This window comes from Vulpes vulpes, chromosome 14 (assembly GCF_048418805.1).
Source record: "Vulpes vulpes isolate BD-2025 chromosome 14, VulVul3, whole genome shotgun sequence".
In the NCBI taxonomy this organism is placed as follows: Eukaryota; Metazoa; Chordata; class Mammalia; order Carnivora; family Canidae; genus Vulpes; species Vulpes vulpes.
Window position 1 is genome coordinate 30,122,829 of NC_132793.1, and position 21,648 is coordinate 30,144,476.

At 53.8% G+C, this 21,648-nt stretch overlaps 2 protein-coding genes across 12 annotated transcripts; one reads left to right on the plus strand and one right to left on the minus strand.

Moving 5' to 3' along the window:
- Positions 1-426: 426 nt before the first annotated feature.
- CENPB (centromere protein B) lies at positions 427-3,326 on the minus strand. The gene has a single exon (XM_026012355.2). It carries the CDS (start codon positions 3,075-3,077, stop codon positions 1,257-1,259), a length of 1,821 nt encoding a protein of 606 aa, XP_025868140.1. The 5' UTR covers positions 3,078-3,326; the 3' UTR covers positions 427-1,256.
- A 154-nt stretch (positions 3,327-3,480) lies between these two features.
- Positions 3,481-20,436, plus strand: CDC25B (cell division cycle 25B). 11 transcript variants are annotated; one of them, XM_072736280.1, is made up of 19 exons: positions 3,485-3,732; positions 4,131-4,190; positions 8,053-8,208; positions 10,369-11,251; positions 12,105-12,214; positions 12,840-12,891; positions 14,746-14,787; positions 15,001-15,037; positions 15,266-15,388; positions 15,497-15,619; positions 15,821-15,955; positions 16,308-16,388; positions 16,508-16,684; positions 16,854-16,949; positions 17,454-17,516; positions 17,677-17,775; positions 17,993-18,126; positions 18,808-18,919; positions 19,084-20,436. In XM_072736280.1, the coding sequence occupies exons 4-19, from the start codon at positions 10,491-10,493 to the stop codon at positions 19,222-19,224; spliced, it is 2,286 nt and encodes a 761-aa protein (XP_072592381.1). In that variant the 5' UTR covers positions 3,485-3,732; positions 4,131-4,190; positions 8,053-8,208; positions 10,369-10,490; the 3' UTR covers positions 19,225-20,436. The 11 variants fall into 11 exon arrangements, with proteins under 11 accessions (XP_072592379.1, XP_072592381.1, XP_072592378.1 ...); XM_072736281.1 differs by lacking the exon at positions 4,131-4,190 and adding an exon at positions 6,463-6,572 and having other exon boundaries at positions 3,495-3,732; XM_072736278.1 differs by lacking the exon at positions 4,131-4,190 and having other exon boundaries at positions 3,481-3,732; positions 8,777-11,251.
- Positions 20,437-21,648: the final 1,212 nt, after the last annotated feature.

The window sequence follows — 21,648 nt, forward strand, 5'->3', positions numbered from 1 at the left end:
TTCCTCCAGACTCCAACCTGGACCACAGAAGTTGCCCCAACACCCCTTTTGCTCTGCCTTCTGACTCCAATCCTGCAAGGATCTTCTTGGGCTTGATAGGCCTGGTTGCCGGTGTAATTTGGCCCAAGAGGGATTGTTGGCTCCCTCCCTCCTCTCCTACCCGACTGACCCCCAGCTTCTTTCTAACCCCAAAGCAGCGCAAGGCCTGGCCTTCCTCAAACCCAAGCCAGTGTGAATATGTCACCTGCCTCCCCAAGCCTAGACAGTGTTTAGATATGGAGGTGGCCCCTCACCCCAGTCAGGGCCTCAGCTGTGGCTACCCTCTCAACACTTGGCTCCATGTCCCACCAGAACAAGGACCAGAGGGAACCAGGAAAGGACGTGTTCCCAAGACAGACGCAAGCCCAGACCATGAAGGATGCACCCTTGGCTGTTAAAACGTTCACCCCCACAAAAGGGGGGTGGACGGATTTATTGAATTCAGACTGGCAAAGGAGCGGCTGGATGGCTGGACTATGGGCCCAGCCCCAGGCCCCCTGCCCAGGATAGGGCCCTGCCAGAGAGGGAAGAGAGGCATGGCCCCTGCAGCTACCCACAAGGGAAGTGCCCATTACCACTCCCCTGGAGGGCCTCTTGGGAACCTCCAATCTGGGAAGAAAACCAAGGGCCAAAGTAACCTGGACTGGACCAGAGAAAGGGATTGGGAAGATGGGGAAGCAGGCAGAGGCAGGCTCAGGAGCCTGTGGTGAGTTAGACTGTGCTTCTCAAGGCGGCCCAGGGGCAGGGGTGGGGGGCTGCCAGCCTTGTGGGGGCCTAGGCTGGACCTTCCTCTGGAGCCCTTCCCAGAATGGCTTTGGGGTCCCCCCTACCAAAGACCTGGCATGGACGGCAGAGGGGAGAGGCACTCTCCGGCCAGGAGCTTCCAGGGCCCATCCCTGGCTGCTCCTGTGGCCTAGTCCACTGATGGCACGGTGTGGTAGCACCGGACAGCTCCCCACCCTCCCCACCTGGTCCCCCAAGCCCAGGGGCAAATGGGGAGGAAAGAGGACTCTGAGAAAGAGGCAATAAGCAGGCAGTGAGGCTGACGCCAGCCCTGGGCCCTATGGAGGTGGCTGGGCCTGTCACCCGGCCCAGGGAACATCACTAAAGGATCTGGAGCTCCCCACTCTGGCTCCATCTGCAGCAGTCGCCCAGAGAGTTCTCCACCCTGGGCTGGTGCTGCCACATCCGGGTAGGGCATGGCTAGGCCCAGTGGCTCAACTCTGATGTCCAAGACCCCGAACTCCCGCCTGTCTGGCGTGGTTCTTTCTGGTCACGTGGACCAGATCGTGTTCCAAGTGAAGGATGTGGCTCTGCACTCGGTCGTCGATGGGGAAGGAAGTAAGGTACCTCTTGACCATAGCAAAGTAAGCCATGGCCTCCCCAAAGCTAGGAACAGGCACCTCATCACCATCCTCCTCCTCATCTTCATCATCTTCATCCTCCTCATCCTCCTCCTCTTCCTCCTCTTCCTCACTGTCAGACTCTGAGTCCTCTTCACCCTCCAGGAAATGGAGGGTTGGGCACTGGGCCTCCTCCTGGGCACCGTAGCCCCCAAAGCTGCCACCGGCTTCCACTACCCCCTGGGCCCAGTCCTCCGCCTCCAACCCCTCAGAGGAGCTCTCTTCCTCCTCTTCCTCCTCCTCTTCATCACTGTCATCAACATCACCCTCCTCTTCTACCTCCTCTTCCTCCCCCAACTCCTCTCCTTCCCCCCCTTCCTCCTCCTCGCCTTCTTCTTCCTCCTCCTCCTCCTCCCCTTCACCCTCCTCCTCCTCTTCCTCCTCTTCTTCTTCCTCCTCTTCCTCCTCCTCCTCTTCCTCCCCCTCACTCTTGAGGGCAGTGGTGATGGTGGCATTTGGGCCACCCCCGAAGCCAGCCTCACGGAAGCAGGCAGCTATGTCCGAAGGCTCCACTGCCTGCCAGGCAGCAGCCACAAAGTGCAGGGCCTCCATCAAACCTAGCTGCAGGCCCGAGCGATCCTGGCCCTCTAGTGCGGCCATGGCCTTGAGGAGCATAGCCTGCCGGTAGTGGCCCTTCACCTGTTGGACCACTCCCCGCTCCAGCGGCTGCACGGTGCCCGGAGGGAAGAAAGCCAGCTGTACGTGCCGCAGGCCCGAGGTATCCAGGGACTGGGCAGCCAGGCGGCCAGCCAGCAGCAGGACTCGGCGAGACTCTGCAGCCATGCGAGTGTCCAGGGCCTTCAGGTACTTGGCCAGGGCCTGGGTGGTAACACCACCCTTAGAGTTGGCCGTGTAGTCGCAGGGCAGGCCAGCTTGGCCTGCACGGGGCTTGGCCGACTTGCCGGCCACAAGCGGGGGCAGCTTCTCGCTGCCGTCTGCGTTGGCGCACAGCAGGACGCTCAGGCGCTGGGTGGCCCTGCGCGCCCGGCCATCGCTGCCGCACAGCCCCGCAGCCTGGTCGGGCAGGAAGTCGTACCACAGACTGGTCTCGATGGCGCTGAACACGTCCTGGGAGGCGTAGCCCTCGGCCACCGACGGCGGCTGCTCCTCCCGAGCGCGCCAGCCCGTCGAACCTCCGCCACTGCCCTCCGAAGGCACCGCAGGCGGGCTGGCGGGAGCCGCCGGGGGCCGGGGGGCAGCACTGCGCGACCGAGCGCGGGCCACACCGCTGCAGGACACCACGCCGTGGCGCCGGCGGAAGCGGTCCAGCCAACCGTTGGAGGCGGTGAAGTCGTCCATGCCCAGCTCCTCGGCTATACGCAACGCCTTCTCCTTGAGGATGATGCCCTTGACGGGTAGGCCAGCGGCGCGGATCTGCTGGAACCAGGCGATGAGCAGCCCCTCGAGCTTGTCGTAGGGGGACAGCTTGTTGGTCTTGCGGCAGGTGGAGGCCACCCCGTACTTGCGCTCCGACGCCAGGATGGCGCGCTTGTTCTTCAGGATGGTGCTCAGCGTGGACGGCGGGATGTTGAAGCGCCGCGCGATCTCGCCCTTGCGCAGGTCCGGGTTCTCCTCCACCTCCTGGATGATCCGCGACTTCTCCCGGAACGTCAGCTGCCGCCGCTTGGGGCCCATCCCGGCGCGCCCCCCGCCCCGGGGCCCGGCGCCACCGCCGCCACCCCGGGGCGGGGGGCCCGGGCCCGCGGCGGGGGGCACCTGGCGGCCTCTCCCGCGCGCCCCGCCCGAGACAAAGCGGCTCGCGGGGCGGCGGGCGGGGCGGCGACCCGGCCGGGCCGGGGACACCTTCGGGGGCGCCGGCGGGCGCGGCGCCGGGCGGCGGGCGGCAGGCGGCGGGCGCGGGCGAGGGCGGGCGGCGCGGGCGCGGAAGGCAGGAAGTGCCGCGGCGCGGGGAGCGGGGAGCGCGGCGAGCGGGGCGGAGCGGGCGGAGCGGGATCTCGCGGGAAGCGCGGGGACGCCCGGCGCCGCCTCCCCGCCCTCCGCGCCCACCCCCCCCCCCACGCTGCCCCGGGCCGACCGCGGGGGGGCGCTGCGGCCTGCTGGACCCGCCGGCGCTCGAGCGGCCGGCGACCTGCGGGCAGGGGCATCGGACAGGCCTCTGCACCCAGTGGGCAGCGATCTGCTGCGCATAAAGAATAACAACTGTGTTTTGTGGGGTTTTTTGTTTGTTGGTTTTGTCACAGCAAAAATAGTTCACGCCTTTTGAGGAAACTGAAAAATACGGGAAACTAAAAATCACCTTTCACCTCAACACCTGGAGAGATGCGCACAGGTAACATTTTGATACGTTTCCTTCCAGTCTTTTCTCTAGGCTCATGCAGTTTTCTTTTAAAAAATTTATTGCATAAACCTGGTATCAGATGTATAGACTGTGTATCTGGCATCTCCTGCTGTTTTACCTGGCATCGAATGACGAGAATTTTGCCACGTCGATAAAATATTGCCAACATACTTTTTAATGGTTGTATATTGTTCCAATTATGGGTGAACACCAATCTATGTACAGCCTATTGTTATACATTTAGGTTATTTTTATAAGCAACATTACAATTTTTAATCTATTTGATAGTAGTCCCATAATCCATAGGTAAACCCCAGTAACATCTCTGTGTGTCACTTTCTGGGCTTTTCCGTGCATACAGACATAAATGTTTGTATTTTCACCTACAGAAATAATATATGTATATGAATCCCTGAAACCTTCTCCTGTGCTGAACACATAAAAATGAGGTATTCTGGGATCCCTGGGTGGCGCAGCGGTTCGGCGCGTGCATGGAGCCTGCTTCTCCCTCTGCCTGTGTCTCTCTCTGCCTCTCTCTCTCTCTGTGACTATCATAAATAAATAAAAAAAAAAGAGATATTCTTAAAACAATGAATGCATTGCAGTGTTTTAAAAAATCTCTTAGGGTAGCCTGAGGTGTAGTCGGAGAGGAATCCTGTGACCCAGGGGCATGGGCTGAGGACCTGGGGCTGATTAAGGCTTCAAGTGAGGGGGCGTGTACAAAGAAGAAAAGAGGACCAGGGACAGTGCCCTGGGCTCCCCAAGGTTAAGGGTTCAAGAAACAACTAACAAGAAATTCATGAAAAACAGCTGAAGAGATAAGAGCAACATCAAGCCAGTGTGGTGTTTCCGTAGGCCAGGTGAAGAAAGTACTCACTGCTGTGTTCGTGTGTATTTTTCTTTTCATATGTGTTTTGGCCATTTGAATCCTGTGATTTTTTTCATACTCTTTGCTGATTTTTCTCTTATATTTGCCTTTCTGGGGACTTCTAGGAGCTCTTCATAGGCTCTGAACACAAAATCTTTGTTAAGTATGTTGCAAATATGTTCTTCCAGTCTGCCAGCTGTCCTTTAATTTAGCCTAGGGAAATCTTAGATATGGAAAGTTTGTAAACCTTTAGGTAGGCAGGTCTGTCCGATTTTTCCTTTATTGCTTCAGGGTTTTGTGTCTTACTTAGTTAGGCCTTTCCCACTCCTGAGACATAAAAAATGTTCTTCTAATCACCAGATCTAGGAGAAAATGTGGGAGACTTTTCCCTACAGGAGCCAAATCAGTTCTTGGTCCATAATAGGTGATGGTCCATATGCAAAGGTGAGTGTAGGGCTACCTGTCTGAGACTCCCTGCTATACATTTTCAGGAAACTATGTCAACATTTTGGTGATTTCATCCATATGTCCCTCCTGCCTCTTCACCCATCCTGGCTTACAATCAATGTGTGCTTGGGTGAATGCAGTGTGGGTAGGCTTACTTTTCCTACTTTGCTGAATTTCCCACGTTTTTTGTTTTTTTTTGTTTTTTCAATAAGTGAGTATAACAGGTCCTTTAAAATGAAAAGGAGGAGATCCCTGGGTGGCTCAGCGGTTTAGCACCGCCTTTGGCCCGGGGTGTGATCCTGGGGTCCCGGGATGGAGTCCTGCGTTGGGCTCCCGGCACAGACCCTGCTTCTCTCTCTGCCTGTGTCTCTGCCTCTTTCTCTCTCTCTCTCTCTATCATGAATAAATAAATAAGATCTTAAAAATAAAATAAAATGAAAAGGAGACTGGAAAGTTTTCTAAGAGGCATGAAAAATAATGATTAGATAAGTGGAATGGGTATTAGGCCTGGTGGGCAACTTTGGACAGCTTGGACCAAAAGAAGAGAAGGTGGACTTTGGACTTGTTTAAGGTGGGGAATTGGAAAGATAGGGATTACAGAGGGAAGTGGGGGGGGGGGAAGATCCCAGGGTTCCAGATGGATTGGCATGGGGATTGCTCAGTTTAGAGGGAGTGGAAATGGACCCTATGCCCAGCTACAGGCAGTGGGTAGATGAGATGTCTAGTAATGGCTGTGTAATCAGCACATGTGTGTGGCTTTTTTTTTTTTTTTTTGGTCCTGGAAATGGTCATACCAGTATCCTCTGTATGGCACCAAGAATGGGCCTAGAAATTGAAGACAATGTGGGCCTGTTGATGGAGGTGGATACAGTTAGCAGGAAAGAGGTTGTCCAGCCATTTGAGGACATCTCCAGAGTTCCTAGAGCCAAAAGTCCCAAGAGAAATACCTTATCTCTCCCCCAGTCCTCCATAATTCTCTTCATGCTTTCATTTTTAACAGCTTTATTGAGATATATTTCACATATCATACAATTCACCCATTTAGCATATACAATTAATTGACACATGGAACTATCATCACAATTTTAGAACATTTTTATCACCTTAGAAAGAAATCCCATAGCCGTTAGCTACTCTCTCCCTATCCACTCCCTGCCCCTTCCCCAGCCCTAAGCAACCACTGATCTACTTTCCATCTGTAGGTTTCCCTGTTCTGGACACTTCATATGAATGAAATCATGTAATTTGTGTCTTTTATGACTGGCTTTTTTCACTTAGCATCATGTTTTCAGCATTCATCCATGATGAAGCCTCAGTTGGTACTTTATTCTTTTCTTACAGCTGAATAATATTCTATTGCATAGATGTATGACACTTAAAAAATGTTTTATTTATTTATTTGACAGGGAGCACACAAGTGGGGGGGGGGGGTGGCAGGCAAGCAGAGACCCTGACATGGGGCTCAATCCCAGGACTCTGGGATCCTGACCTGAGCTGAAGGCAGATGCTTAACTGGGTAAGCCACCCAGGTGCCCTGATATATGACATTTTTATCTAATTGTCATTTGATGGACATTTGGATTATTTCCGTGTTTTGATAGTTATGAATAATGCTGCTATAAACACTTGTTTACAAGTTTTTGTGCAGACATATGTTTTCATTTTTCTTGGGTATATACCTAGGAGTGGAATTGCTGGGTCATATGGTAACTCTATGTTTAATTGTTTGAGGAGCTGCCAGATTGAGATCACAGTCTTTTAATTAACTTAAAAATTATACCTGTTCTTTTGAAAATATTTGAAAATACTGAAAATTTTGAGGGTAGAAACATTTAATTCCACTACTCAGAGACTATCCTTGTGGGATACTTTATCATGCATATTGTTTTTAATGGGACTACACTTGGCATGATATTTTGTAGCCCATATTGTGAACATCTTTTCGTGTCAGTAATTATTTCCATCAGTGAGTTTCAAACTTCTTTTGCTCTAGGAACCCTTTCTTCAAAAGACTATTTTCTGAAAGCCCAATATGTAATCATTCAAATATTAACAATTACTGATTGGGCCCCTGCCGAGTGCCAAGCATCCCTACTCACCCCCATGCCTGTTCTCTTTAAAATTTGCAGGTATTACGCAGTATAGAGGAGTCATTTCATTAGCTACACCCCTGTAAATACACCCAGCTAGCTCTCTGTATCTCATTGCTATTAATGGTGGTTCAATGACCATATATCTGTGTGTACTTTTATCATCTCTTTAAGAGAAATCCCTAGAAGTGTTATATTGGGTCAGAGGCCAACCTTGGACTTGGGCCCATATGAGGTGCTAGGAGATGGAAGGAGAGGCAGATGACTTGGTCTCTGTTCTTTATCAGCTCAGTTAGCTTGAGGAAATGAAGTTCAGGAAAGGGAAAAGGAGATTTCAATAAATAAAGCCATACCTTCCAATAGTTCCCTTTTCTTTTTCTTTTTAAGTAGGCATCACGCTGGGCCTAGAGCCCAGCGTGGGTCTTGAACTCACAACCCTAAGATCAAGACCTGAGCTGAGATCAAGAGTCATATGCTTAACCAACTGGGCTACCCAGGCACCCCCTAATAGTTCCCTTTTATGAATTAATTCTGTGTGTACCTGCTCCATCAGTGTGAAAGCTAATAACCTAATGTTCAGCATTAGGGAATTAAATATATGGCATTATGGTACTAATTAATATGGATCCATCTTCAAGTCAAATGAAGAAAGCAAGGCGTAAAACAATGTTTCACATACTGTTTGCTATATTTGTAAAAATATGGACATACATATGCTTATACATACCTGCACTGTGCATTCCAGTAGCCATGAGTCCCATGTGGCTATCGAGCATGTAAAATGTGGCAAGTCTAAGCTGAGATGTGCTGTGTCAAATGCACATTGGACTTTGAGACTTGGTATAAAAAAAAAAGGTACCTAAACTATCTTTTAATTTTTTAAAATTTTTTATTTATTTGTGATAGTCACACAGAGAGAGAGAGAGAGGCAGAGACACAGGCAGAGGGAGAAGCAGGCTCCATGCACCGGGAGCCTGACGTGGGATTTGATCCCGGGTCTCCAGGATCGCGCCCTGGGCCAAAGGCAGGTGCCAAACCGCTGCGCCACCCAGGGATCCCCAGGTACCTAAACTATCTAATTAATAACTCTTATATTGATAATGTGTTGAAATGATAATATTTTGAATATATTAGGTTAAATAAAATATTAAAATTTCAGCTGTCTCTTATATTTTTTATTCTTTATTTTTATTTTTTTAAAAAGATTTTATTTATTTATTCATGAGAGACACAGAGACATAGGCAGAGGGAGAAGCGGGCTCCTCGATGCCGGACTTGATCTCAGGATCCTGGGATCACCACCTTAGCCAAAGGCAGACACTCAAACCCTGAGCCACCCAAGCGTCCTTCTTTTAATATTTTTTGGTGTGGCTACTTGGAAATTTTAAGTTCTGAATGTGGCTCATATCTGTGCCTCCCCATTATGTTTCGATTGCCTACAACTGTCACAGACTATCTCCAGAATATACAACAAACTCATATTGGTGGCTGCCTCTAGGCAGGGGTGCTGGAAGTTTTTAGTAGGGTGGAAGACTGACTTTTCACTGCTGTTTTGTACCATTTGAATTTTGTCCCTTGTTTGAATTTTTGGTACCATGTGCCAATTAAAAAAAAACATTTATCGTGTTAGAAGCCACGAGAAAAGGCACTGGAAAAGTGAATACTGCAAAAAAGATGCTGTGTGGGAACAGGCTTGGAGAAGCAGAAGGATTCTGCAAACGTGATAATTTTTTCTTCTTTTCTGCCAAGGTACTGGGGTCACACTAGACCTCCTTAAGTAAGCCCAGAGCTTGATGTGTTCAATCCAGAGCCAGGGTATTCTTTTCATGGGACGTGGAGGTTTCTGCAGCCAAGAACTGTCATTGTACTCAGGACTTGGTTGGATGGGAGGAGTCATTCCTCCTATGATAGAATTGCAAATATTTATTTTAGCTTATTTTTATTGACTACCTTTTTTTTTTTAAATTGAGCACATAATCTGTGATCTAATTGGTGATTGGGGAAGACACAAAGAGCTGACGTGTAGGATGCTCTGAAATGACCCTTCTGTGGTCTTGGCCTTTCCTCACTGGCCCAGAGGTGACCTCTAAGTGTAGGATTTCAAAGGATTCAAGGGTAAAATACTCCTCCACTTTTTGTTGGCCACACACACACCTTCCCCACACCCTGTAGAAGTGTGTGTGTGTGTGTGTGTGTGTTGGAAGGGGATACCTGTTGGGTTGATTTTGAAAATGTAACCCCTTGGTTTTATTTCTGGTGTTTGAGGTGGGAGGCCCACAGAGTGTCTCCTCCTCCCTCTGACCTCTCAGGACAGTTGCATCCTGGGTTGTGAGTAGTGGCTAGAGGCTGGGAACTGGATCCTTGATCCAGGGTGGATGGACCTGAAACCTCAGCCCTGTCCAGCATGAAGCATAGCACCTGACACATCACAGAAGCTGAGCAAAATGTTGGGTGAAGGAAAAGTCATGATCTGCACCATCCTACCCCTCTTACATAGGACTGGGGTCTTTGTATCCCCTTCTTCCACAAGTCCCCTAGCTCACTCAGCCCCACACAGGCCAGGCCTTCCCTTCTGCCACTCCCACCCACTGCCCGTGGAACCAGAGGGATGCGGCTGCAGAGAAGGGAAGCAAAGCCTCAGTTCCTGCTTTCCTGAGCTGTGTTCCACCCAGCCAGAGGCCATCTCCTTGCTGGGGAGATGAGATGCAGAAGCACTTACTGCTAATTCACTTTTTACTGTAGCCTTCCAGGGCTCATTCCAGGAAAGCAGGATTGCTGAAAAGTCATCAGTTATAAGATGCTCATTTTAAACTAGTGACAGATTCCGTTTCATTGGTCATCAAAGAAACACCAATTAAACAATGTGATGCCCTCGACATCACATTAGTCAAACCGTCAGTGGGCATGAGATTATTTCCATAACTTGGTTCTGAGGTTGGAACACCTTCTTTGGCCCCCGTCGCCAAAACCTCAGTCATTACAGCCTCCACTGAGACTGCTGGAGAAAACAAGACCCCCTGGGGTCATCTGTAACCCGGGGCCCCATGAGTTACACGTAGGTCCCCACCTCGGCTCTACCTCCAGTGCCGGGTGTGGGGAGGCCCCGCTGGGCACTGACGCTTCACGGACGCAGCGCGCTGCCAGCCGCTAGGGCCGGGAGGCTGCAGGAGCGCCGGGGGTGAATCTTTGCTCTATCACTTGCCTTGGGTGACCTTGAACGAGTTAATGAACTTCTTCGCGCCTCAACATCCGAGTGGATGGTAAAGTGGAGTGGCGAACACACACCGCACGGTGAAGCCGCGGAGAGGAGCCTCTCACGGTGCCTACCGGTGAGATTGTAGGTGATGTTAAATCTCGGGGGTGGGGGGAGAGGGCCCTCTGAGGCCACCCCAGCAGGTGTGGCTTCCTCAGGGACTTTCTCCACCGAGGGTAACTCCAGACCACATCCCGAGAGGCAGAATTTGGGAAGCCAGGATCCTCCACGGTGCGTGGAGGCTTCAGAGGTTCCCCAATCCCTTAGCCCCAGCCGAAGCCGGGAACTGGGCTGGGCCGGCTGGTCAGCCTCCGCGCCTTTCACCCCCGGGCCCCGCCCTCGGCCCCGCCCCCCTACCCCGCGCCCCCATTGGCGGCGTCCGGCGGCGCGGCCGCTGTTATTTTTCGAATATATAAGGAGGTGGAGGTGGCAGCTGCTGCCGAGAGGCTTCCCGGACTGGCGGTCGGTCCCCGCGTCCCTCCACCCCGCCCCACCCTCCCCGCTTCCCTCTCCTCCCTCCTCCCTCGCTCCGGCCCCGTGGCTCTTCCTCCCCCCCCACCCCCGGGCCTGCTCCCCACCTCGTCCCGGGCAGCTGTGCCCCGCGTCGCCCCGCGCCCGGCCCTCCCGCCTGCCTCCTGCGGGCCCCGCCGCGATGGAGCTGCCCCAGCCGGAGCCCGCGCCCGCTCCGGCTCTCAGTCCGGTCTGCCTGGGCCGTGGAGCCGAGCGTCCCCGCCACCTCCTGGGCCTCCAGACGGGAGCTCACGGCCTCGTGGGGTCCCCGGAGCGCGCGGCCGCTTCCTCGCCGGTCACCACCCTCACCCAGACCATGCACAACCTCGCGGGGCTCGGCAGGTAGGGCGCCCCACCGACGCTGGGTGTGGGGTGAGAGGCCGGCACTAGGGTGTTGGTCCCCGGCCTCCCGTGGACCCCCGCGTGGGAGCCGGATCTGAGAAGCGGAGTGGGGAGGTGTCCTGGGGAGTGACTGGTTCAGGGATCTGGGACTAGGGCGATGAGGCCGGGTCTGTGCTGCTCACACCCTCCAGGTGGCTTGCTCCTGGCAGCACAAGCCTCTGGAGACACCCGTCCCACCTACCACCCCCCAACACACCCTCCTGTGCCTCCACCATGCTGTCTCTCTAATCTCTGCCCTAACCACCACTATTTTGCCCCAGGTAGTGGATCCTGAGCCTGGAGTGGGAAGTTGAGGGTGGCAGAGGAGCCTGGTTCTCTTATGTCCTCCTGTCTGTGCCCCTGCTCCCTCCACCCCCAGTTCTTTCCGGAGGTTAAGGGTTAAACACTGATCCTGCTTCCTGAGCAACCTGCAGTGTCCAGGCTGGGTTGCCCTCAGCAGCAGTGGAGAGCTAAATCTTGCCCTTGCTCCAGAAAGGCTTGTGGATGAGTAGGGGTCTGATGGGTTCCAGGAAGGGGCTACTCTGCTGCCATCCCCCAGAATGGCCCTCAACCTACCTACTTGCTCTTGCCCCGGGCTCACCTCCTGAGGAACCCAAGAGGACCTTTCTTAACAAAGAAAAGCTACTTAGGCCTCTGCAGAAGGCCTGAAAAGAGGGCAAGACCCTCAGGGCCATTGCCTCCCTGGGGCAATGGTGGGCCCTTCAGAGGTGGGTGGGTGGTGGGCACATAGGCCAGCCAGCCCTCAAGCCCCAGTTTACCTTCCTCCTTCCCTGGGTCCCTGTTGCCTTCTCAGTGAGACCCCAAAGCGGCAGGTAGGCAGCCTGCTCACAAGCCTATCCCTGTCCCGGAGGCGGGCATCTGAATCCTCCCTGTCGTCTGAGTCTTCTGAATCTTCTGATGCAGGTGAGGCTCAGGGGTGCCAGGGGACTTAGGGGGGCTGCCTGAGTCTCTCCACTTCCTTGCTGATCAGACTAACATTTCCCCTACAACCTGGTGGGCGCAGGAGCCTCCACCTGCTCACCCCTGTTGGGGCTCACCACACCCAGCCCAGACTGGCTGAGCGGGCGGTAGGGTGGGGCCCTCTGGGGGAGATGAGATCTTACCTATTTAAAACCAGGCGCCAAAGTCCCTGAACCACAGCCCCACCTGGGAGGCATTAGGGCTGAAAGTTGTTCATTTTATAGCGTTCACTTGCCTTCAGCTGTAACCTTTTCCTTTAGAAAAGCTGTTATCTCTTCTAAAACATATTGCTTTAAACCAGTTCAAGTAAAATGCTTAGCAAAGTTTTGGTTTAAAACCTATACCAAGGAGTTTCCCTAGTAAACAGGGAGTGGAGCCTTGCACGATTTTGGGGGCAGTGTGTCAGCCTTGGGGTTCATGGGTGGGTTTCTGTTTCACTATTTTTAAGTGTGTCAAGATCTAAAATAGAAACTGGTTTCTCCCTTTTCTGAATAGAGTTGGGACATGGTGGGGGGAATATGTGCAGAAGATGCCACCACTTTTAGACCAAAGTGCTCTGTTCCCCCAGGTCTCTGTATGGATTCCCCCAGCCCCATGGATCCCCAGATGGCAGAGCAGACGTGAGTAGAGAAAAGAGATCCCCACTACCAAGGAGTTGGCCCCTGCCTTTGGGAATCTTGGTTCCAGCATAAACCCACTGGGGAAGTCTGGGAGAGTGGACAGACCCTTCTAATCTGTGTGGTGGTGTGTGTGGGGGGGGGGTGGGGACTCGTTGATCTCCCAAGTCCTGAGATTCTGCTTCCTGTCTCAGAGAAGGGCTTGGTCCCAAAGGAGCAGCTGAGTGTGGGCTCAGGGCCAGGTGGTGGGGACAGTCGCTACTGGGAGCAGTGGATACTTCAGCCAGCTCTTGGCCTATGGGATATAGGCCTGGTGTGTGTCCTGTTTTTCTTTTGCCTTTACACATGTTTTGTTTTTTTCTGTGAAATATCACTATTTTAAGTTATGCTCCAACCAATTCAAAACTTTTAATTCACTGTAGTCCAAACAAAACAGTTGCTGCAGGTTGGTTCAGCCCTTGGCTGTCCTCTCAGCAACCTCTGCCTTCAGTGACATTTAACCCTTCTGGCCAACCCCTGGACCAGGCCCTTTGTGAGAGAGAATGGAGAGGGCCTTCTGCTCAGGACAGATCCTTACCCCTTGGTTGTGGGGCGTGAGTAGTATCTCCCAGAGCACAGCTGTTCCCATCCAGCTGTTAGAGCCCCAGCAGGAAGAGCAGCTGCCAGGCAATAGTGGGGACAGCTGGGCATCCCCAAACTGGGCTCAGGGACTATGGCTTTGGGGTTAGGGTAGTGGCTGTCTTTCCTCCCACTGCCTTTGATTAGACTGGGCTGGGCCACAGGGTTTGTTCACAAACAGGAAACAGGGAGAGAACTCGGTGGGGGTGGGGAGGGGGTGAGCAGGGGAACTGCAGGTTGGGTTTTGGTGGCAACACAGAACTGTTCCTGCTTAACTCACGAGGCCCAGGTGCAGATTGGAAACCAAGCCAATAAAATTCATCATTCCTGATGCCAGGTTGTCTGGGCACAACCACTCCCCACCCCTGGGAGTCGTCTCCATGACATGAGCCCTCAGCGGGACCCCAACCTCTACACCTGCTTTGACAGTTACAGTTTCTCAGAAAGAAGCGTGTGTGTGTGTGTGTGTGTGTGTGTGTGTGTGTGTGTATGCGCACGCACGCGCCTGCACTCCCATAGACACACAAAAGCCCTGCGTGGCAGGTGGTCTCTGGTAACATAGCTAAGGGGTGGGGCTTATCTACAGAAGCTTGTGCCCCAGCCTCAAAAGGAACATCTGTTGGAATTCTTTGCCTGCTGGCCTCTTCTAAGGCAGGAGAAGGGGGTGGGACAGAGGCTGGTCCTGCAGAATTCCAGAGGAGGGAGGAGAGGATGTGACCCTGAACATTTGTCGCTAGGGGGTCTGGCATGGCACACTAACCCAGGCCCCTGTCCTGGGGTCAGGATAGCCCCATGCAAGGGGAGGAAAGCCCAGTCCTGCTGGCATCCAGGCCCTGGAGATACCCACATTGTCCGCCACGGTCTGTCATCACGGGATGGATGGATGCCTTTCCTGGCGGCCATATGGCCCCGCCGAGATGATTTGCATACAGGTGGAAGGCCTGTGGGCAGGCTGGCGAGACCGTTGCCTTGGTAGCGCCTTAGCCACCCTGTGACCTGCCCCAGCTGTCTCTGTTGCTCCATTCTCTGGGTCCTCTTCCATTCAGGGCAGCCTTCAAAATCCCAAGCTGCTTCTCCCCCTCCCCAGTACCTGGACCCTGGAGAGTCATCATTCTTCCCTCTGCTTTCTACTGGCCTGAGCCCTGGCTCCCAGGCCTTGTGGACCCTGGGGCCTGATGCTGGGGGTGGGCACTGGGCTGTAGTGGGAGGCGGGCTGCATGGGACTTTTCTCTCTCCTAGGTTTGAGCAGGCCATCCAAGCAGCCAGCCGGGTCATCCGAAAGTAAGTACCCCAGCCTTCCTCATGCAGGCTCTGGTGGTCTGCCTACCACAGGCTCTTCCCATGCCCACTGTTGGATGGAGTAGGCATGGGGAGGGTGCTCCTCCATTCCCTCCCAAAGGGATGCACAGAGCTCTGTGGTGGAGGGGCATTCTGTGTGTTCTCCTTCACTGCCCCCTACTCTCCAGCCCTGACATGTCCTGTTTCCTCCTGCAGCAAGCAGTTTGCCATTCGACGCTTCCAGTCCTTGCCGGTGAGTGTCCTCTGAGGCCTGACACTGGAGGCTCAGGCACTGGCCAGGCTTGAGGAGGAACAGGAGGGATCCGGGGTCACCTCCCCAGAGGATAGACTTGAACGGGTCTGGTGTCCCTGGTCTGGCTATGGGAGATGGGGTTTTGGAGGTGGACTGGAGAAGGTAGGGCCAGGGCTGGTGCCAGAGGAATGCAGCCTTCAGTATCTGCTGCCCTACCTGGCTCTCTAGGTGAGGCTTCTGGGCCACAGCCCTGTGCTACGGAACATCACCAACTCCCAAGCACCTGGCAGCTGGAGGAAGAGTGAGGCGTGTGGCCGAGCTGCCCAGAGCTCTGGGGAGGACAAAGAGAATGTGCGCTTCCAGAAGGCTGGAGTGTGGGAGCACTTCAGGGAGAGAAGGAAGGGGGTGTGCTGGGATGGTTCTCTGGCATTTGATGACACCCACCCATGTTGCCCACAGGATGGGTTTGTCTTCAAGATGCCATGGAAACCCCCACATCCCAGCCATGCCCATGCTTCAGCAGAGTGGGCAGACCGCAGAGAAGCCTTTGCCCAGAGACCAAACTCAGCCCCTGACCTGATGGTACATCAGGAGAGCTGAACCGTGCAGGGCGGGCTTGCATGTAGGGTGGGTGCCCTTGAAGGCAGCCTGGGGAGAGGGGGAGGGGGATTCTGAACCCTTAGGCAGTGGGGAACCTTTTTCTCAGAAGGGTGGGGGTGGGGGCTGCCTTAAGTCCCCACCCCTGAGCAGCCTGTGTCTGTCCCCCACCACCACCCTGCACAGTGTCTCACCCCTGAGCGGAAGATGGAAGTAGAGGAGCTGAGTCCTCCGGCCCGATGCCACTTCTCCTTGATTGCCCCCCAGGGGGCCTCCGAAGAAGATGATGGATTTGTGGACATTCTGGAGAGTGACCTAAAGGTAACCAGTCTTGCCCCACCAGGCCATCCACCTCCCAAGGCCTGTGAGACTATGACATCATTCCAATTTCAGAAGAGGAATCGGAGCTGATGGAGTCACAGTGTGACCTCTGGCCTACCAGAGACCAGCAGGTGGCTGGTGCTGCAGTGAGGGAGGGTGCTGCAGGGCAGTGACAGGTCCGACCCTTCCATGTGGCTGCGCTTCTCAAGCAAAGTGGGGGGTTTCCTGGTCCTGGGGACCACCCTGCATCGATGGGCTGACAGAGCCAAGGAGGGCCTTGCTGGAGGACTTGGGGCCTAAAGGGTTGCCTTTGCCTGAGGGTGTGACCCTATACTTGCTGATTTGGCCTCAGGATGATAATGCGGTACCCCCGGGCATGGAGAGCCTCATTAGCGCCCCACTGGTCAAGACCTCAGAAAAGGAGGAAGAGCAGGTGGGTCTCTGGGAGGCCCACCACCCTCAGAAATTGGAGGAGTGGGGCCCTACCCTCCAGATGGGGTTGGTAGAGGGCAGGGGCTGGGCACTCTGACCCCGACCTGCCACTCCTGCCAGGACCTCATCATGTACAGCAAGTGCCAGCGGCTCTTCCGTTCTCCATCCATGCCCTGCAGCGTGATCCGACCCATCCTCAAGAGGCTGGAGCGGCCCCATGACCGGGACCTGCCCATACAGAACAAGCGGAGGAGGAGTGGGACTCTTCCAGAGGAGCCACGGGAGGCTGAAGAACCTGTGGGTGCCCTCCTGGGGTGGGGTGGGGCAGCCACTGTCCAAGTCTACCCTGCAAGCTCTTCTTGGCTGGATCTGTGACAGAGGACAGGTGCAGGGAAAGAGGTACTAGCCAAACGGGGGCACTGAGGGGCAGCCTCACCCCTGACCCTGGCCACCATCTACCCTGCAGAAAGCCCGTGTGCTCCGTTCCAAGTCCTTGTGTCATGATGAGATTGAGACCATCCTGGACAGTGACCACCGAGAACTGATTGGGGATTACTCCAAGGTACTAGCGGTGAGGGGACGCTCAGGAGGCTCAACCGCTGTGTGACCCCTGAGCTCAGCAGCTGCTTTGGTATCTCCCCCTCCCCACCCACATCCCAGGCTTTGTCCTTTATTCTCACCTAGACTCCTCTCTCTGGCTCTCCTTAGTTTCCTGATTCTACCCCAAATCTGTCTGGGGCATCAGCTGTTAGTATGGAAACAGTTTCCAAGGTTGAAACACATCTAGCTTGTAGCCTCCTCTGGCCTTGTTGTGGGGCCGCCTCATCGTGGGGCAAGAAGTTCATCTCTTATGTTCCCTTCTTCATTTCCCCTGGGGGAAGGGGGTTGTTCCCTGGATATCAGACCGAGAAGTGCCTCTTGGTTGCTATGGGAACCAGAGCTGAATTTGAAGGTCAAAGCAGGTGTGGCCCTCTGGGCTACTAGTCTTGCCAATTTCACCTTTTTCCTCCTCTCTGTCTCTTTCTCCCATCTCCCTTTCTCAATCTCTCTCTCTCCTTCCCTTCAGGCCTTCCTTCTGCAGACTGTGGATGGAAAGCACCAAGATCTCAAGTACATCTCACCAGAAACGGTACACAGGGATGAGCCATTCTCCAGGCACAACTAGGGTGGCTGTTTGCCTGTTAACCTTCCTTGGGGGGATGGGCTGCATAGGCCAAATTGGTGGTAGGGTTGAGGTCAGCCCCTTCCTGCCAGCCTGACTTGCCAGGACCCACCTCTGTGGCCCACAGATGGCAGCCCTGCTGGCAGGCAAGTTCAGCAACATCGTGGAGAGGTTTGTGATTGTGGACTGCAGGTACCCCTACGAGTATGAAGGCGGGCACATCAAGGTGAGGTGGGCTGATGGGGACAGGCCCTGAAGATCCACCTGTTCTATCCTTCTTCTGTGGGGAGGGTGAATCAGTGGAGGGCGGCTGCACCCTCTCATAGGGGAAAGATCCTGTCTAGTAAGAGGTGGGAATCACCTGTTTGAAAGTTGGGGATTGCAAAGGAGGGACCTGTCACTCAGCCCCAGGGCTGTGGTCTGACCTCTAACTCCTCTGGCAGACTGCCGTGAACCTGCCCCTGGAAAGGGACGCTGAGACCTTCCTGCTACAGAGCCCCATCACACCCTGTAATCTGGACAAGAGAATCATCCTCATTTTCCACTGTGAATTCTCATCTGAGCGTGGTCCCCGCATGTGAGTCAGCTAGCTAGTATCTGCTCCTGACCTTCCCTGCCGGCTTTTGGGTGCTGGAGCCATCTGATACCCAAGAGGCCTAAGCCATGCTTCAGCCCCTCCTAGACCTGGGCCTAGTCTCCTGGCACCTTGGAACAGAACTCACCCTACCTTCCTGTGCATGGCACACTCTTCCCACCTCCCTCTCCCCATCCTTCTCATCAGGCCTTATGTCCACCTTTATCCATTGTCACCACCCAAAATCTGGTTCTAAGTCTCCAGCAGTGTTCTTAATACCCAAGGACCCAGTCCCAGTCCTTGGTGATGCTGGCCCTTCCAGGGTTTGACTGATCTTTCTGCTCCCCACCTCTCATGCTCACTAAGTCTTGTCCAGATCTCTCAAATTGTATCCACTTCTCTCCTTTATGTTTCTTCTTTATCTGTCCAGGTCTGTTATATCTAACAAAGATTGTGAATTGCCTTCTAGAAACAACTCCTTTGATCTACCTCCTCATCTCCCCAACCTCTTCTGGACGCAAAAATGTTCTAAATGATCTAAAACATTCTTATGGCTGACATTCCTGCATTCAAGCCTTCTGTGGCTCCCCAAGGCTCACAAAATTGTGGGTGCAATGAATAGGTCTCCCGATATATATCCTGCCGCACACCCAGTTCTGACTCCCACATCCCTGCTGGTCCCAGGTGCCGTTTCATCAGGGAACGTGACAGAACCGCCAATGACTACCCCAGCCTCTACTACCCTGAGATGTATATCCTTAAGGGCGGCTATAAGGAGTTCTTCCCACAGTACCCGGTACCATGGGTCAGGGTGGCTGAAGCCTTCATGGGAGGGCCGGGCTGAGGGAAAGGGCCCGGCTGAGGGAAAGGGCCCAGCTAGCAGGTAGCCCAGGGAGAAGGGAGGTTTCCTTCCAGAGTTCCCATTCCGCTGTATTGACTGGCACTCCCATCCTGCTTTAGACTTTTTGTGAGCCCCAGGACTACCGGCCTATGAACCATGAAGCCTTCAAGGATGAGCTGAAGACCTTCCGCCTCAAGACTCGCAGCTGGGCAGGGGAGCGGAGCCGGCGGGAGCTCTGTAGCCGCCTGCAGGACCAGTGAAGGGCCAATGCCAGTCCTGCCTATCTTCTTTGCCTCACTGCCTGTGTGCCAGCCACCCAGGAGCCCGAGGGTCTGCTGGAGGCCCCAGGTGCCATCCAGGGGCAGGACAGCAAGGGTATCCTGTCTGCCCCTAGCCCTAATCCCTATGTCTCACTTTAATCATATTCCATATCTTTATCCCACCCTCACCCCACCCCACCCTGCCCCACCTCACCTCACCTCAGCCTCAGCCCAGCCCAGGACAGCCCTGCCCCTGGAAGAGCCCAGTCTGTTGACTTTGTGAAATTGGATTAAGTCTAGCTCAAAGGAAGTATTTTGTGTCCAGTGGAAACTTTTTGCTCTTTTTTTTTTTTTTTTTCGCTTCCTTGAGTTAGCCCTTTGTCTTCTTGTGTCCAGAAAAGCCCCCTCTTTCCTAGGGGCTTTGTTTGTATGTGGCTGGAGAAATGCCACAGCTCCGCAGGGATGGGCCAAAGCAGACCTCTTCCCTGGCCTGGGAGTTGGCACTCCTAGTTGTGTCTGCCATGTTCCCTTTCTCTTCCTCTCCCTCTCCTGTCCTTCCACATGAACACCTCTAGCACAAACAGAAGCTCTTACTCTTTCCTGTTTCAGTGTTACCTACATGTTTGTTTGTCTGATCTGTTGCCCATCTCAGGGTATGCATAGGCTGATATTTAGGTTCCTCTATCCACTTGGGGTTAGAGACTCCAAACATTCGTTAGCCACTTGACCCTGGCTTCCGTTGCCTCAGAAAGGGATGTCCTCCTCAGGGGCCTTTGGGGGAGGGCTAAGGCCTACATCCTCAGCCCCCGGCAGCCCAGCCCCCACTGCTGTGAACCCCAGGGCCTGACTTGTCAGAACTCGCTGCTGTCTTGTTGTGGAGGGACAGATGGATGAATGGATGGATGATGGATGGATGGATGGATGGATGGCCGGCCACGGATGCCCAATGTCTCACACACACAAACTGCTGAATGGAAGCATTTCAGCGAGCATGACAGCCTGCGGCAAGAATATACATGTCTGTTTGTGTGGATGAAATCTTCATATTTTAAGGTTTGGAAATATTCAAGACAAAATGTCATGGAAGCAATGAAACCAAGGATGGAGCCACATCTGGATTCCGAATCTCAGGATGTGTGGAGGGTTGTGCTTCAAGGCCCTGTTGATTCATCTGTTTGCACCTTGGTTCAATAAAGCACTGAGCAAGCTACATAACTGGCATCATGTCCTGTGGGCCTTTGACCAGAACTTGGCAGACCATGAGGGTGGGATAGGGTTGAAGGCCAGAAGACACCTGTGGAGTGGCCTCATGTTCTTGCCCCCAATGCAGCCTCTCCTATCCATCATGTGGCTACCCCAGCACCTCTGAACTCCCCCTTCCTAAACTGTACGAAGGGGGCCAAAATGACCCTGTCACTGCTCAAGAATTGTCAGTGACTCTCCACTGGCCCCAGGATAAACTTAGAAGACTCCTGGCAGGGCCCTTTAGGACCTGGGCCCTCCCCAGCCCCATTCCTCATCTCTTGACTCAAATACCCATACCTTGCTCTTTGCATTGCCTTCCTTTGCATCTGTTGCATCATCAAGAATGTTCTCCCCCATCTGTTTTTTTTTTTTCCCCCCATCTGTTATTCCTCCTTTAAGACTCGATTTCAAATGTCACCTCCTCCCGGGAGCCTTCCTGCCCTGTCAGAGAAATGACTTTCCTCTCTGTATCCCCAGCACCCAACAGAGAGGTTCCACCACCTAGGAGATGCCGAGTTCAAGATCAAGAGAGGGCTGATCCAGGAGAACCGGTCCCAAGCCCAAACCTAGTACCTCAGGAGATTTCCTCAGAATACAACTGCAGGTGACCTCTGCCCCCAAATGTGAGTCTGGTGGTAGGGCCTCCTTCGCACATGTACAACTCTGGTACTTCCTGATAGAGTGCGAACATGTTGGGCATCATTACCACTTCTGTCAAAGTCTACCTACCTTCTGACTAGGTAGTGCCAATGATGATTCACTTCATTTTGCAGATGGGAAAATGAAAGACATTTCCTGTTAGGGCAACAAGGGACTCCAGATTCCCAGGCTGAATCTAAATGATGCTTGCCCTATCTCTAGCTTTACCACCACCCCCCCACCCAAGATTCTTATGCCCAAAGACTGAATCTCCTTCCCCCTGCCCCCAGCCCTGAGCACTGTCATACTGAGATTTGCCAGCTCCACTCGGCTTAGATGGTCTCAGGAAGCCCCACTCCCTCCTTCCTGGTTATACGGAGGAGGAAGGCTGTGGGATGCCCAGAGAGGACATACGCTTGCCCCCAACTGACAAGCAGATACACGTTGAGCAGGCATTTCAGCAGCCTAGGATTCTCCTACTCCTTGGTCCCAGCCAACAGGGTGGGGTTAGGCTGCCTTGCTTCTACTCTGAGTGTCCTC

Coding starts and splice junctions, on each gene's coding strand:
- CDC25B (XM_026012351.2), top strand. CDS start 10,491: ATGTTAAATCTCGGGGGTGGGGGGAGAGGGCCCTCTGAGGCCACCCCA. Junction 15,038..15,265: donor GACGCTTCCAGTCCTTGCCG/GTGAGTGTCCTC, acceptor CTGGCTCTCTAG/GTGAGGCTTCTGGGCCACAG. Junction 16,685..16,853: donor CACGGGAGGCTGAAGAACCT/GTGGGTGCCCTC, acceptor TCTACCCTGCAG/AAAGCCCGTGTGCTCCGTTC.
- CENPB (XM_026012355.2), bottom strand. CDS start 3,077: ATGGGCCCCAAGCGGCGGCAGCTGACGTTCCGGGAGAAGTCGCGGATC.